At 40.2% G+C, this 10,533-nt stretch overlaps 1 protein-coding gene across 6 annotated transcripts in view; it reads left to right on the top strand.

Annotated features, from left to right (window-relative positions):
- ORC3 (origin recognition complex subunit 3) overlaps positions 1 to 5,050 on the top strand; it is an 80,836-nt gene extending 75,786 nt beyond the window's left edge. For 5 of the 6 annotated variants that reach the window (XM_033234550.1, XM_033234551.1, XM_033234552.1 and 2 more), the window contains 4 exons: positions 36 to 177; positions 2,062 to 2,178; positions 3,055 to 3,134; positions 4,610 to 5,050. In XM_033234550.1, coding sequence (XP_033090441.1) covers positions 36 to 177; positions 2,062 to 2,178; positions 3,055 to 3,134; positions 4,610 to 4,715 — 445 coding nt within the window. In that variant the 3' untranslated portion in view covers positions 4,716 to 5,050. Of the gene's footprint in view, positions 1 to 35; positions 178 to 2,061; positions 2,179 to 3,054; positions 3,135 to 4,602 lie in introns of all 6 variants that reach the window. The other variant, XM_033234554.1, reaches the window with a different exon arrangement.
- The last annotated feature ends 5,483 nt before the right edge of the window (positions 5,051 to 10,533 follow it).

Raw genomic sequence — 10,533 nt, forward strand, 5'->3', positions numbered from 1 at the left:
TTATCTAAACATGGATGCCTGACTGGCTGTTTCAGAGAATACCTTCTGCCTCCTGAGACACAGCCTCTCCATGAGGTGGTGTACTTTAGTGCTGCCCATGCCCTTCGTGAACATTTAAATGCTGCTCCGCGAATTGCCCTCCATACTGCACTCAACAATCCTTACTATTATCTAAAGGTAAGATGAACATTTAGTTCTCTGATTTAGTTTAGTTTAGGTTTGGTCTCATTTTGGATTAAATTCAAAATAAAGATTCAGAAATTTCAACTTATATCAAGATTATATTTAAAAATTTACCAAAAATGAAACTGCCATTATTGAATTCTCTTTTTTTTTAGATGGAGTCTCGCTCTGTTGCCCAGGCTGGAGTGCAGTAGTGCGATCTTGGCTCACTGCAACGTCCACCTCCTGGGTTCAAGTGATTCTCCTGCCTCAGCCTCCCAAGTAGCTGGGATTACAGGCGCCTGTAATCAGAGAACTAAATCAAATTTAGAACTAAACTAAACCTCAGCTAGTTTAGCTCAGGCTCTGGGCGTCATTGTCAAAAAAATATTCTAAATTTGCAGTTATGTTTTAATGAGCAGAGAGTCGGCAACTCAGGGTTGCACCTCTCCTATATTTGTTAAAATTCTTTAGACTGTAGAAAAAAATGTCTAACCCCATAGAGATACCAATTAGTAGTCAACTGTTGCTGCCAGTTTTTGACAATGTGTAATCTTTGCCCTTGACATGCTAAAGTCAGATCATAGGCACAAATACTCAAGAGTATAATGTTACCACTCTTGTGAAAATAAAGGAAATGTTTCCTGTAAACTTAACAGCAGATAGGGATTAAACAATATGGCCTAATAAATTACTGAAAGACCGAAATGGTTGTTTCTAGCGGGAAAGAGAAATACTGGACTTCATCTTGGATTTTAAACCAAAGAAAGATCTATTCTGAGAGCATCTGCAGAGCTGAGTGTAGAGGATAACCAGCAGTCTGCCACTAAAACTCCTGGGGCAACACACTTCAGCAGTGCCCTTGCTAAAGTCCAGACACAGTTATCAACTCCTGGAAGCTTTTTAAACAATAGCTCAAGACAGCTCACAATTTTAGAAACTAGCTTTCTTATGACCAGGCAAAATGATCACTTTAAACATTCAATAAGCTATATATACATGAAAGAGTTGTAAGTTAAGTACCCAGAAATCTTGCCACAATAAATACTTAAGAAGCAACTCCATAAAGCCTATGAAGAGCATTCCAGTGTATTGGCTTCTCATTGCAAAACGGCACACAAACATGCAGACTATTACACGGGTATTGAGTAGGATGATATAAGTCAGTGGTTTTCAGTGATGATGAAAACCATTGAATAATTTCATACTTAACCAAAAAAATCAGTTATTTTTAATATATTAGCCACAAATTAAAACTTACAAAATCTATCTTCTTGGCTAGTGAGTCACAGAAGAGAACTCACGATTTCAGTTGTCGTTGGGTGGGATATAATATACCCCTGATATTATAATATCAGAGCAGGGTATGTATGTAAGACTTTGTGTTTCTCAATAAAAGCCATGGATTTCAAAACACTGATGGTTTCTATAGAGCTTAAGATCTGCAGTATTGACAACATAGTCTTTTCTTTAAAAAATAATTTATACCCTTGGTAAGTGGTATTACTAGTATTTACTAATACAGTATAGTAATTGTTAGAATTCAGCTAATTGTTGGAAGTACCATTTTATTAAGTATTCCTAAAGATCTCCATAAACTTTTTACAGCAAGTGCATTCAGGTCTCAGAAATTGGTAATTTATGGATTGAAATGAAAAATATGCTTATCTTCTAATCCTGGGACTAGTCTTCTAGTGACTAAGAACTAGAGGGGTTGTGACCAAGACATAAACCTAAACAAGAACTAGTTAACTATTGAATAGACTCACTCACTAAATAAAGGAAACCAAGATTCCATTTACTGATTTACTCAGTTTAGGTTGGGGGCTTCATTAATGTCTGATTTTGTTCCTAATAATTTCTAAAAGTTAGTCATCTTAGTTTACTGTTATTTTGTAGAATGAAGCACTGAAAAGCGAAGAAGGCTGCATTCCGAATATCGCCCCAGACATCTGCATAGCATACAAACTGCACCTAGAGTGTAGCAGGCTCATCAACCTCGTAGACTGGTCAGAGGTAGGTTCGGGGGAAAAGAACAAGCTGGATATTTTTCTAACCATCCATGATGACTTTCTCAGAATATCTTTATACTTTTAGTGCTTTGGAATTTGTCTTGTGTTTAATGCCTTGCCTTTTATTTGGAAAGCATAAATCACTTCAAACTTTAAAAGTTCCTTAGGAAGTGGTAGCTCAACAGCCCCCACTCCCAATCCCCTGCCCTCTGATCCTGCATTCCTTAACCAAGCCAATTCTGTATTCATGCCAGGTCAAAATAAGTATGTGATCTAACCCAATAGTTAGCATTAAGCAAAAACTAAACAATTTAGGTCAGTTCTGTTATTTCACAAAATAAAGTATATTATTAACCAGCATTTCTCTTGAATAAAAGAAAAAAACTACACAACAGATTTAGCAATCAGGAAGTACAAGGAATACTTGGCAAGGCAATAAACAACTGTTGTTATTCTTTAAAATAAACAACAATTCTTTCTGTCTTCTGAATAGTATTACAAAGATCTTAACTCTATTAAAGGCCTTACAGATGTCACCATTAAAAATTATCCATAATTGGCTGCTTCCAAGAAAAATAGATATTTTCCTGGGGTAAGATTAGTAGAGGAAGCAGGGCTTTCTTCTTCTTTTAACTTTGACTAGCTTTGTTTCTTGTTTTTCTCTGCATACTCTTAGTTCTCTGAAACAAGATTATTCAGGAACCATTACTTTATCTTTTAACATACAAGTGGTGTAAAGAGATCATCAGTGTAGTTTTGACAATCTTAAATTTCAGTGAAGAATATGTGCCAGCTATCAACAGCCATTAAAAGAAGTATAGTAAAAGATGTTTGGCAACTGTAGACATTTTTATTTTCTTCTCTCCTGTCTATTCAAAAGGCTTTTGCAACAGTTGTGACAGCTGCTGAAAAAATGGATGCAAATTCTGCAACCTCAGAAGAAATGAATGAAATTATCCAGTATCCTTTTAAAACCATTTCTACAATGTCCAAATACACATAAAATATAAGTTTATAATTTCTCCAGATCTACACTAGATATTTATTTTTTATTTTTTATTTTTTTGAGACGGAGTTTCGCTCTGTCACCCGGACTGGAGTGCAGTGGCCGGATCTCAGCTCACTGCAAGCTCCGCCTCCCGGGTTTACACCATTCTCCTGCCTCAGCCTCCCGAGTAGCTGGGACTACAGGCACCAGCCACCTCGCCCGGCTAGCTTTTTGTATTTTTTAGTAGAGACGGGGTTTCACCTTGTTAGCCAGGATGGTCTCGAACTCCTGACCTCGTGATCCGCCCGTCTTGGCCTCCCAAAGTGCTGGGATTACAGGCTTGAGCCACCGCGCCCGGCCTACACTAGATATTTATAAAGGTATACTCCAAACAACCATATTACTTGTTAAAATTAACCATATGGTGCTAGAATAACTGAAATTTCTGAATCTTTATTTTAAATGTAATCCAAAATGAGACCAAACCTAAAACTTTTGGTATCAAATTTATATCAAGATTATATTTTAAAATTTACCAAAAATGAAACTGCCATTATTGAATTCTTTTTTCTTTTTTTTTTTTTTTGAGATGGAGTCTCACTCTGTTGCCCAGGCTGGAGTGCAGTAGTGCGATCTTGGCTCACTGCCACGTCCACCTCCTGGGTTCAAGTGATTCTCCTGCCTCAGCCTCCCAAGTAGCTGGGATTACAGGCACCTGCCACCATGCCCAGCTAATTTTTGTGTTGTTAGTAGAGACAGGATTTCACCATGTTGGCCAGGCTGGTCTCAAACTCCTGACCTTATGATCCGCCCGCCTTGGCCTCCCAAAGTGGTGGGATTATAGGTGTGAGCCACTTCACCTGGCCTAATTCTTTTTTTTTTTTGAGACAGAGTTTCGCTATTGTTGACCAAGCTGGAGTGCAGTGGCGCAATTTCCGCTCACCTCAACCTCTGCCTCTTGGGTTCAAGCGATTCTCCTGCCTCAGCCTCCCAAGTAGCTGGGATTACAGGTGCCTGCCACCATGCCCGGCTAATTTTTTTTTTTTTAGGAGAGATGGGATTTCACCACGTTGGCCAAGCTGATCTCGAACTCCTGACGTTAGGTGATCTGCCTGCCTCGGCCTCCCAAAGTGCTGGGATTACAGGCGTGAGCCACTGCACCTGGTCTGAATTCTCTATTTTTCTAATGTACATTTAGAAGTGGGAACGGGGAGCAATTTCCATACTATGTGGAACATTAGACTTAGGAAGCATTAAGTACTTTTCCATTTATGTATTATTGACAGTGGATACTAATTAATGTTTTCCAGTAACAGTTATAGTTTAATTTAGAAGTTTATATTTGAACTGTCTACTTCACTTTACCAACTAGTATTTTAACATTGAGATTTTAACCCCTTTTTGTCAAAAATACAGCACGGCCAGTTTCCTTAACTAAAGCCTCCAGTGCTCGGTTTATTAGAGCTGTTTCTGAACTAGAACTTTTAGGATTTATAAAACCTACCAAACAGAAGACTGACCATGTGGCAAGGCTAACATGGGGAGGCTGCTAGAAAGCAAATAAGTGAAGCCAGAACTATGACATTCAGCTTAAGAGAAAAAGGTGACCAGTCATATTTACATACACTAGAGGAGCCTGTTTTGGTGAGAAGATAAATGTGCAATCCCCATGTGATGTTTAACAAGAAAAGTACATTGCTAACCCCAAACAGGCATATATCAAAACACCTGTGGAGTACTTTAGAATCCAACAAATAATACGTAACTAAAACTGCTCACACATTTTACTGTACTTTCCACAAAGACATTACTAAATTGTGAGTAAATCCTTCTTGAACTTACAGAGTATATAAATGTAATAAATTCCATTATCCAGGAGTATAAGTTATTTGCAGTTGCTTTAGCAATCCTCATTCCTCCTCTCCCAATTTCTTGCATTGGCATTCCTCACTTTAGTGTAGTAGGCAATAAGTAACATGAGGCCGGGCGCGGTGGCTCACGCCTGTAATCCCAGCACTTTGAGAGGCCGAAGTGGGCGGATCACGAGGTCAGGAGATCGAGACCATCCTGGCTAACACGGTGAAACCCCGTCTCTACTAAAAATACAAAAAATTAGCCGGGCATGGTGGTGGGCGCATGTAGTCCCAGCTACTCTGGAGGCTGAGGCAGGAGAATGGCGTGTACCCAGGAGGCAGAGCTTGCAGTGAGCTGAGATTGCGCCACTGCACTCCAGCCTGGGCGACCAGTGAGACTCCGTCTCAAAAAAAAAAGAGTAAGTAACATGAATATCTTACAGGTTGTTTCTCCTAGTGACTACAGGTTCCAAAACTGTCTCTGCCTCTCCATTTCCTTTAGTCTTACAACTTAAAAAAAAAAAAAAAAAAAAAACCACGGTGGCTCATGCCTGTAATCCCAGCACTGTGAGAGGCCGAGGCAGGTGGATCACTAGGGCAGGAGATCGAGACCATCTGGCCAACATGGTGAAACCCCGTCTCTACTAAAAAATACAAAAAATTAGCCAGGCATGGTGGCACGTGCCTGTAGTCCCAGCTACTTGGGAGGTTGAGGCAGGGAAATTGCTCGAACCCAGGAGGTGGAGGTTGCAGTGAGCCAAGATCGGCCACTGCACTCCAGCCTGGGTGACAGAGCAAGACTCGGTCTCAAAAAAAAAAGTCCCAAACTGGCTTTATTTAGGCAGTAAATATTCTACTTCTAGATGACCCGTCGGCCGCATGTAAGAGGTATGTAAGGCCTCTACAAATCACATCCCAAACAAATACAGCTCAGATGAGGAAAGTAAGGCCCAGATAAAATGACATCTCAATCTCTTCTATGGCAGAAACAACAACACATAATGAAAACAAAGATAGCTAAAGTTCATTATTTAATGCTCTACTCCCAAGAGAATTCTGGGACTTGAAGACAACTCATTAACATACAAAATTATGAGTGGGGTAAAAGTCCATGTCCAGATATGGGGTAAAAGTCCATGTCCAGAAAACCCTTCGGTTTGCAAACCTTAGAACTAATTATGTAATTGCAGGATTGTGTGTGTGCGCCCGTGTGTGCTCACAGTCTTTGAAGAGTTTTATGAGTATCCGTCATCCAAAATGCTTGGAAACAGAAGTGTTTTGGAGTTTAGATTTTGGAATATTCGTGTTATACTTAATAAGTTCAGCATCTAAAACCCAAAATGCTCCAGTGAGCATTTCTTTGAGCATGTCAGTATGCAAAAAGTTTCAGATTTTGGAGCACTTCAGATTTAGGATTTGGGATATTCAAGCTGCATAATCAAACCTCCTTCATTCAGGAATATAAAAGCAGGTATTAATACAAGCTTAGAATAAAGAACACCTTAGACCTCTGGCAACGTGGTGGGCTGAGATGACATTAATGGGTAGCTGCTCACCCTCCCCACCTCACTCCCTGCTTCAAGCACATAAAAATGCTAGATGAACTGGCTGCAGCAGCTCCCGCCTGTAATCCCAGCACTTTGGGAGGCTGAGGCAGGCAGATCACCTGAGGTCAGGAGTTCGAGACCAGCCTGGCCAACCTGGTGAAACCCCATCTCTACTAAAAACAGAAAAATTAGCTGGGCGTGTTGGTGGGCGCCTGTAATCCTAGCTACTCAGGAGGCTGAGGCAGGAGAATCACTTGAACCTGGGAGGCGGAGGTTGCAGTGAGCTGAGATTGTGCCATTGCACTCCAGCCTGGGTGACAGAGCGAGACTCCATCTCAAAAAAAATAAAATAAAAATACAAAATTAGCTGGGCGTGGTGGTATACACCTGTAATCCCAGCTACACGGGAGGCTGAGGCAGGAGAATCACTTAAAGCCAGAAGGTGGAGGTCGTAAGAGTCAGCTGAGATTGCCCCATTGCACTCCAGCCTGGGCAAAAAGAGCGAAACTCTGTCTAAAAAAAACAAAAAAAGAAAGCTAGATGAATATGTCTCCAAGAAAAAAAAAAAAAAGTCAAAATGTTGCCAAGGCTAAAAATAAGGGGAAACCCCAAGGTACCATAAATAATCAACTGCAAGTCAGAGCAGAAAGCACCTAGCCCTGCAGAGCTTTGGGAAAGACAATGACCAGCATAGGTAGTAAGTTAGATTAGGTATCTTTTCATCTTCATTTAAAAGGTGCCAGGATTTCTTATTCAACAGAATGTAAACACCTCTATATATGTACCCAGGACTGTCAGCTTGAATGTTACAAAATTTATTATATGCAAACTAAACACAAGTACTACCATTATCATAGAAAGCAACTGGACAAATAGAGGCTTTGACACCTTGGAATCCATTTATTAAAGACAGAGCCTCTGTCATTCTAGGAGTCCTTGAGTGAGGGTGTGGAACACAGCCCACCAAATGAATATGATCAAAGAATAAATTTCTCACGTTAAGTCAATGAGATTTCCATGATTTCCCTTCATAGCAATTAGCTCAATATTTTTTCTCAATATTCTTCTAGTCTTGCCTCCAACCATGTGTTTCATTTTTAAACAATAGTACAAATCTAGGGAAAGAATAGGTGATTTTAATGATTTTCCATCTATTTAAGGTAAGGAAGTTGGCAACAGGGAAGGTCTTCCAATACAATGACACCATCACTATGTATAGTGTGGTTTCAAATGATGCATATGAGCACCAGATAAAATTCAGTGTTTAGAAACCCTTTGAACAACACTCATACAGCAAGATGCTTTTTACACTAGAAGGTACAGAGGAACTGGCCTCACACAGACCAGCAGATTCATATCTAAGGCACAGATTCACTGAGTAGAGTAAGTAGCCGTGCCTTCCTTTTCTTTTGCTGGGTACTAAGTTGAATTTATCTAACCTAAACGCATGTCATGCACTGAACCACTTTGACTTTCCTCACTAAAGATTATGTAAGAAAGTAACAGCATGGCAGCTGCCCTATTTTCTTTTTCTTTTTTGAGACAGAGTCTCTTTCTGTCGCCCTGGCTGGAGTGCAGTGACACGATCTGGGCTCACTGCAACCTCCACCTCCTGGGTTCAAGCCATTCTCTTGCCTCAGCCTCCCAAGTAGCTGGGACCACAGGCGTGTGCCACCACGCCCGGCTAATTTTTGTATTTTTAGTAGAGATGGGGTTTTGCCATGTTGACCAGGCTGGTCTTAAACTCCTGGGCTCAAGCGATCCACCCACCTAGGCCTCCCAAAGTGCTGGGATTACAGGCATGAGCCACCATGCCCAGTCGAAAACTGCCCCATTTTCACAATGAATACACAAAAGAGTTATAAAATTAAAACATGAAGCTCCTTTGTGGTAATCATTAATGCAGCACAAAACCCTCAAGACAGCCTATGAAATGTCAGTTCAATTCTGTGTCCATTCTGTAATTCAGGAAACCTCTACCAAAATATCTTACAAAGGAAGTATTCTGCTTTACTAAATCTTTCATTTAAGAAATACTGATCTGAAAACCCTGAAGCAGGGTGAAATTCATTCAAAAAATACCAAGCATGTGCCATGTGCCAGGTACTGTATGCCAGTGAGCAAAGATCCCTGCCTTCATTGCATTTACCAGAGGGAGTAAAACAAACAAATGCAGGGCAGAGCACCAGGATGTTCAGGCTGCAATTTTAAACAGAGTGGTCAGAGCAGGCCTCATTGAGATGACATTTGTGCAAAAAATCAAGAGTGAGGAAAAAATTTTCCATGAAGTTTTGTGGGAGAAGAGCATGCTAGGCAGACACTAGCATTAACAAAAATCCTACGGCTAGGTACGCTGGAAGAAGAGCAAACTGGCCAATGTGGACAAGGTAGAGTGAGCAGGAGGAATTCAATAGGAATTGAATGAGGTGGGGTTGAGTGCAGGTAATTTAGGGCTCCACAGACCTTTGTGAAGTTTCTTTTACTTAGGTAGGAAGCCATCTAAACAAAACTTAAGAGTTTTAAAGGATCAGTCTGGTTGCTATGAGAGAATAGGATGGGTAAGAGAAGACAAAATGAGGCAAAACAAAGACCGGTTAGGAAACCACAGAAATAATCAAAGCAAACTATGATAGTGTCTTGGATTAGGGTAATGGCAGTAGAGATGTTAACATTTTAGGTGGAACTAAGATTAGATGAAGGATGTGAGGAGTCCAAGACCGTTTCTGCCTTGAAACAAAGAATGGAGTGGCCATTAAGTGATTGAGGATGACTGAGAGGAAAAATTTCAGAGGCAAAAATAAGTTTTAGACATAAATTTCGAGGTGTCTACTAGATACCTAACTGAAGATGTCACATGGAGAGGTTAATATAATCTGATGTCCTTCTGTCATGAGATGAGATCACCAAGATGAGTACTAAGAGAGGAGGCACGCAGCCCAAGGTTGAGCTTGGGGGCACACTTATGTTTTAGCAAAATTCAGGGAAATCAGGATTGGGCCAGCAGCAAAAGACAGACTGAGAAGGAACAGCCAGTAAAGGAGAAACATCAAGCAAGCGTAGTATTTTGCAAGCCAACTGAAGAGTGCTTCAAGGTCAAATGCTGGCTGCTGATTAGATTTAACAAAGTGGAAATCTTTGCTGCGTTTTACTAAGAGTAACGGAGTGGAGACGAAGTCTAATTACCTATCAGATGACCTAACCAAGTGTCCAAACTTAGCCTGGAAAAGCCATAACTGTGTGAGGCAATATGGAGACCGTAGCATCACCTTGCACTCCTGCACAAGTTTAACCTGAAACTTACAAAACCTTTAGACCTTTCAGTTTACAGGAAGTTCAAAGGGATATTAGAAGTTAGAATTAATGACACTACAAAGAAAAACCCAAGAAGACAACAGGCCTAGTATTTCCAGAAAGTAAGAATCTTAATTGAATCCTATTTGGGGGATGAGGGTAGCTATTTAAAAAAGAGACACATGGAAAAATCTGAAATAAGGACTTGATGTTAAATTAGGGAAGTATTTTAAGTGGGAAAGTCAACTTTTCTGTTTGAATTTTTTTTTCCTAATAAAACAAGTTGGTGAAAAAAAGGAGGGGGTAATAAACTGGGGGAAGTTTAGAAAATTCTTGAGTTTTGCTTTTATAAAGGGGAGCAGTAAAATAATCACTAGCAAGCGATATAGGATCAAAAGATTTTTTAATAACATGCTTACTATGCTTTTGGAAATGATTTAGTAGAGAAAGAAAACAGATGCAATAGAGAGAGGAGAGGACTGCTGGAGCTGTATCTTTGCCTGAGACATGGATTTGCATCTAGTGCTCCTTACGTAGGGCAAATGCAGGAACAGAGAGTTGTGGGAGCCATATATCCTTGAGTAGAGAGAGTCAGCCTATCAGGGTGCTTTTGTAGAATATTCATTTAATACCAATTACTGTTAAGAGTTTGAAGGGGGTAAAGAGAACCCAAACAGGGC

The sequence above is a fragment of the Trachypithecus francoisi genome, unplaced genomic scaffold (assembly GCF_009764315.1).
Source record: "Trachypithecus francoisi isolate TF-2019V2 unplaced genomic scaffold, Tfra_2.0 Lachesis_group15, whole genome shotgun sequence".
NCBI classification, from domain to species: domain Eukaryota; kingdom Metazoa; phylum Chordata; class Mammalia; order Primates; family Cercopithecidae; genus Trachypithecus; species Trachypithecus francoisi.